The sequence below is a fragment of the Zingiber officinale genome, chromosome 5B (genome assembly GCF_018446385.1).
Source record: "Zingiber officinale cultivar Zhangliang chromosome 5B, Zo_v1.1, whole genome shotgun sequence".
NCBI lineage: Eukaryota > Viridiplantae > Streptophyta > Magnoliopsida > Zingiberales > Zingiberaceae > Zingiber > Zingiber officinale.
This window is the reverse complement of record NC_055995.1, coordinates 91,163,838-91,169,718: the sequence shown is the minus strand read 5'-3', so window position 1 is coordinate 91,169,718 and position 5,881 is coordinate 91,163,838. Positions and strand designations below refer to the sequence as shown.

The 5,881-nt window shown below is 36.2% G+C and overlaps 1 protein-coding gene across 1 annotated transcript; it reads right to left on the bottom strand.

Annotated features, from left to right (window-relative positions):
• Positions 1-473: 473 nt before the first annotated feature.
• LOC121984978 (CDT1-like protein b) lies at positions 474-5,601 on the bottom strand. The gene is made up of 9 exons (XM_042538185.1): positions 5,365-5,601; positions 4,590-4,836; positions 4,443-4,509; positions 4,254-4,373; positions 3,950-4,181; positions 2,479-3,240; positions 1,835-2,039; positions 1,632-1,722; positions 474-942 (listed from the first exon to the last, which is right to left on the bottom strand). The coding sequence occupies exons 2-9, from the start codon at positions 4,819-4,821 to the stop codon at positions 879-881; spliced, it is 1,773 nt and encodes a 590-aa protein (XP_042394119.1). The 5' UTR covers positions 4,822-4,836; positions 5,365-5,601; the 3' UTR covers positions 474-878.
• Positions 5,602-5,881: the final 280 nt, after the last annotated feature.

The window sequence follows — 5,881 nt, the reverse complement described above, 5'->3', positions numbered from 1 at the left end:
CGATAGTTGTTTTTTCTTTTATAATATTGATGTCAAGATCTAACACCCTCCATTCCATTATTCAAATATTAACTCGACTACCATTCTATTCATTAGTTTGTTAGTGTGCTCACCCTTACTCCCCCTTCACGCCCACTCAAAAAAATAAATATCAAGAGATTCGAATCTTCAGGACATTTTTGTTTTAGCACAGCAATCCAGCAATCGTTTAAGTATGAGAGGTCAGACATCCAACAACATCCAACGGATATTTTACATTCATATAATTGATTCTTAAATTTATTAGAATAAATACTCATGCTATGACAACACCATTCCATTCATCAATTCTTGTTATTTTAATAATCCAAATATCTAATTTTTCGAACAGACTAATTCCGAAAATAACCGGTCATAAAAAAAAAATTTCCACCGACCATAAAAAAACAAAAAAAATCAAAAAACGCTTAAAAAACCCATTCAAGAGGCCAGCATATTTAAAATTATCTTCCCACCAAAGAAAAATTCTTATAGCATGCAACAACTAAGATTGACCCTTAGATTCTTAGTTAAATCAAGGGGATCTTTGGCCAATAATAACAACGTATATAAGCAAGGATTGAAGCAACCAACGGGACATTACACGCCCGTTGAAAATCAATCCCAAACCTATTGACAATTACACTCTTATATAAACTAATTGCGCAAGCCCATGAGGACACGTGGCATGGATTAATATTCACTCATCGACCATATTGATGAAATTTATGGAGTAAATTTGGAGATTGGAGAACATACTACAGCCACGTTAAGGAAACTTGAATTTGAAATCAACAATCTCATAAGTTGGTGTTCCAATTTTGCGCGAAGTAGGAGTGCTTCGTTTGAGATGAAAAACGTCAGGCAGCTTCAGCTTCAACTACTCGAGTTCGAAAGGATTCACGATCAGCTGTCTGCTTAAAGCTGCAGAAGATTTTAAAAATAAAAAATAAATCAAATCAATAAAAATGAAGATACATTTCATGAGTAGCAAACAGTGAAGATATCCATGATCAAACAAAGAATATTCAACGATATGCTTGATCAAGGAATCAAGACAGAGAAATTAAAATAAACCTGGTGTATTTCAAAGACATTAAGATATTATCTACTTCGACTACATTACATACTTTCTACTCTAACCATTTCTGTCCAATGGTGCAAATTGACTTTGATCTCGAGGTTTCTACCAAGGTCACCCGTCCTGCCATACTACTGGTTTGGAACTTTCCATGCTTACTTAGCATCGAGCTCATTTAACTTTAGAATTCTTATGAAGAACAAAATCAACTCTACCACCAAATGCCCAATTTTTTAGTACGTACATAATTCAATCAAGGTGTCTTAGTTCAATCTCGTAGTATGTGAGTACCCCAGACCTTATATGAGTTCTGTTTGGCGATCATCCCCTACTTCATTAGACTAGATGGCAACACAAATCTAGTTTAAGAAACAAAAGAAACTCCAAGAGTAGATCACAAGTTATTGCACTTAACCAAGAGAGTTCAGTGTGGATTTGGATGACACAACATAAATCTTTATTCTTGTTCAAAGATCTGAAAACAGTTTTACAGAGAGAGAGAGATTTGTGAGACAGTAAAATAGAAACTTACCTGTAAAGCTGTTGTCCATCAAATGCAAACTTCTTACTAATCCAATCCGGCAGAAGCCGTTCTAATAAACTCAGATGTTCTTCTGCTTCTCCTACCATAAGAGGGAAGAAAACAAATTTTAGCTTCTAACATAAGAGGGAATCAACAGAAGAGCTTTTATATATATATATATATATATAAAAGAAAAGTCTCAAAAGATTTACTTGGATCCTCAAGTTCTAAGTTGTTAGAGAGAATTTTATGCACAAGTTCCTCCTTTGTGATATTGAAATAGTATTTAGATTGTGAATTGAAGCTGATTGCATCAAAAGTTGCTAGCACAGAAGAGAACATCCTAGAGCTCTTCTTTCTCTCTCCCATTAGGTTCAATGTGTTATCCTTAGAATTGGCAGCAGTCAAATGATGTACCTATAATAACAAAAAGAATTAGTTCATTTTACTAATAATAAACAATAACTCAAAAACAAAATGGGTAAAAATGATCTTTTAAAAAAGACAGAAATCCACAAAGAAGGAATAAAACATAGATAATATACATTTACAGTTGCTGAAAGCTAAAAAAGCAGATATATTAAATATATACACATGAGAACATAACTGAACTAGAATTGATTGTCATATCTAACCAAATAAAAAGATGGTTCGCCAAGTGTTATAGTTCTAGTTCTGAGCACCAGATATATTAATGTTAAAATATTATGCAGCAGAATTTTCTCCAGTATTGATTGCCACACTGATTTCAGCTGTCATTGCACCAATACATAAAGAATAAGGAGTCACAAGAGTAATATGACAGCAAGTTTAGTAAATGTTGATTTTATATTACTCATATAAATATGTAGCATACCATGCAGGGAAGACGGCCAGAAGGTTTATCAGTCTCTTGTTCCCAAAGCAATCTTTTAGCAGAGTCAATCTGATCAGATGAAGATTTAAGAACCATGCACTGTTGATTTGGGTCATAATTTGTATCATTACTATTCGCTTCAATATCCGTACTCGAGTACTTTAGAGATCTACGTGCTGAAGTGCTCAATTTAGATTCGCTAACCAAGTCATCATCTTCAATAGTCAATTTTTCATTAGGAGTCGGAACAGGTCGTTTTGGAGTCTGCAGGACAGGAGTTGCAGCTGTCATTGCATCAATACATGAAGAAGCACCTTTCAGAGGGGTGTTATCAAGATAAGAGGATGAGCAACCCTTCTGACTAGAGACCAAACATGCAAGTGACTTTGTCCCTGAGATGGAAGAATTAGCTTCCATATTGCTAGTGAAGTGAGATAATGGTTGAGTGGCAAGTAACTGTGTTTTCTTTGATTCTGGAATGATAACCTTTTGTGAAAAATGTCTTTTGAAGGATGAAGGTAAAACAGAAGCACTGGCCAATTCACGATGCTCAATAACACTTCCAGGTGAGAAAATGTTGCGAAGAATTTGTCTTCCAAAGGACAAAGGTAAAAGAGAATCACCAAGTAACTCGTCAAGCTCAAGGGAACTTTCAGGTGGTTGTGGTTCCGTGATACAATTCTTAGGCAATGTCTCTAAAGGCAAATTGCAGTTGCTTTGATTGAATGGCTCAGGTAGCATGGCCTTAGGAATATCAATATCCTATTATCAAGAAAAATGAGAGAAAATATAGAATGAATCCAAAATCAACAAGCATTATAATTGATGCAAAAGGTCATTAATTATAACACCATAAATAATGGCATGCAGAGAAGAAAATAAAATATTTAATGCCATAGAAACATCTTAAATAAACATGAAATGCCGGACTAAAAGGGCAGCCCGGTGCACGAAGCTCTCGTCATACGGGGTCCCGGGGAAGGATCCATTGTACACAGTCTTACCCTGTTTTTTGCAAGAGATTGTTTCCAGGATTCGAACTCGTGACCTTTTGGTCACATGGCAACAACTTTACCGTTACGTCAAGGCTCCCCTTCTAAAAGCACTTTTTTTCCTTTAATTTCGACATTTTACCTTTGATGTTGTAGGATAACACTTTTCAAACCTATCTATTATTTCTAATAAGCATGGTTTATTATAGACATTTATCATATCAAATATGCTACACATCATGCTTGACAAAAAAACAATACAAATTTATAAAATATTTAAACTACAATAACTAAAAAATTTAATGTAAATAATTTTTTCAAAATTTTCTTTAACAATTTCAAGGTAAAGAGACATTTTAGTCATGGTGTAGATTATATTGGAACTAGGGGTTTTTTTAATAATAAAAAAAAGAGAAGACTTAATTACTCTAATTTCTAAGATAAGAATTAGGCTTGAGTTAAACCATCTTGGAAGGTACCTCAGGATGGGTGATAAAAAATTTGAAAAGTCTCTTGCGGAAAGCTTCACATAAAGCAACGGATATTGATTCATTGGGATGTAAATTATCTTCCACAACATCCTTCAGTAGAGTAACATTAATATCTGGAATGACCACTAAGGTTTCCTTGTCATGGACAAGTATCTTCTCAATCTTAATGGCTTCGGGGAAAATGAAAATCATTTGAGCGAGATGGTTGTATAGAAACTTTCTGCAAAACAAAAATCAATTTAAAGACCAAGCACATACTTCAATAAGGAAAACAAAACTTATTTCCTAATACCTTTTTGTCAAAATCTCTACACGTGGAGAAATGTTTCGAAAAGTAGGTGACAACTTTCGCAACCTAAGCAACCTTATAGCAGTATCTAGTCGGTTAAAGAGTTCAGCCAAAACGTGATAGCTGTAACCACAAGATGAGATCAGCATTGAATAGGAAAAAATGAGAAAGATATAATAGAATAAAACATACTTATCTGGAAGTTTATCTGGCTCATTATCCTTCTGTCCATCGACTACGGTACCTAGCTCAGTAAATCCTAAAATAATAAAATATTGACTAGAAAGTGAGTCGAACATTTATCATGATAAATACACAAACGAATTTGGTCAACACTACCTTCATTCTCAAAATCATTAGCAAGTTGTTTCCTAGTAAGAGATGCAACTGCTCTATCTTTATTGCTCCATTCAGGTTTCTGTGGCGTTGGAGATACAAAGTTATTTTCAACTTCTTCCTTTTGATCAATTTTCACGGGCAAATCAGATGCAATATCTGAATCATTCTCGTACAATATTTTCCTACAACCAGAGGACTCAGATGTTTTCTCCATGCATCCCTCGTGCTCCATGACTTGAAATCAAGGCTGTAACATTTAATTAGAAAAAGATATGTCAAATTTAAACGTACTCTAATAAAATTCAGATGTTGGAGGCATACTAGAAGCACTTACATGCTTTTTCATAGGAATAAACTCATTTCCTTCATTATGAAAGGAAAGGAGAGAGGCCAATTGTTTTTTAAGGAAAAAGAAAAGAAAACATCGATTATGAAACTATTTCCTTCATTTATCTCAGAACATTTTGAAGCAACAACAAAGAAGCCATTTTACGTCACATCGCTTCTGCTATTTTGCGGAGAATGTTGGCTGATTCCAAGTGGAGATGAGTTTGCAATGAGGGAAACTCATGCGATCAGAGGGTAGTGCAAAGTCAGTCAGCCAATAAAATTTTGGCAGGCGGATTCTGTTTGCATAGAATCGAAATTCCTATTACCTAATTTTGTTTTCCCGTTTCAAGGATAGGAATTAATCATAGAAGAACTTCTCAAAGATCTACACGACTTCTCAAAGAAACACAAAAGGGAAATCAAAGAAGTGACTAGTGAGCATTACGGTGGATTAGGGGTGGGGAGGCTTCAGGAGGTGCGCCTCGAGCTGCTCGTTGAGAGTAGTCGACGACGAAGCGGGTTCGCTGCACCAGTCACCGCCGCGACAGAACCTCGCAGCGGCGGAGGTTGAACGGCGACGAAGCTCGGCGGTTGCGAGGCGACGAAAGGGCTGCCGAGGAAAGGGAGCAGGGTAGGGCAGGGAGAGAACCAGGCGAAGTAGGGTTGTCGCACGACACAGGTGAGCAGTGAGGAGGGAAGTCCTATTTCTTTCTGTCTCAATGTGCTTTTCATCAAATCCAGCCGTCCAATGAAAAAGGCAAGACATCTTAACGGTAGAATAAGACAGATATCTTATCAGGTAAACGAAACCCGTGAGATTTGCACGTCGACTATGCTGAAATATAGCCGTTCGTCACATGCGCGGCAGGTTTCGGATTTCGGATTTGGTATCTGAAGATCCGATCCGATATTTCAAATTTCAAGCGTTACTTAAGCCGGAGCCTCTGCTGCTACTGCCCTAC

Excerpts from the sequence above, each read along its gene's own strand:
- LOC121984978 (XM_042538185.1), bottom strand. The coding sequence starts at position 4,821 with ATGGAGCACGAGGGATGCATGGAGAAAACATCTGAGTCCTCTGGTTGT. Across the intron at positions 2,040-2,478 it reads CTGGCCGTCTTCCCTGCATG|GTACATCATTTGACTGCTGC; the intron begins GTATGCTACATA and ends TTGTTATTATAG. Across the intron at positions 943-1,631 it reads GATGGACAACAGCTTTACAG|CTTTAAGCAGACAGCTGATC; the intron begins GTAAGTTTCTAT and ends AATCTTCTGCAG.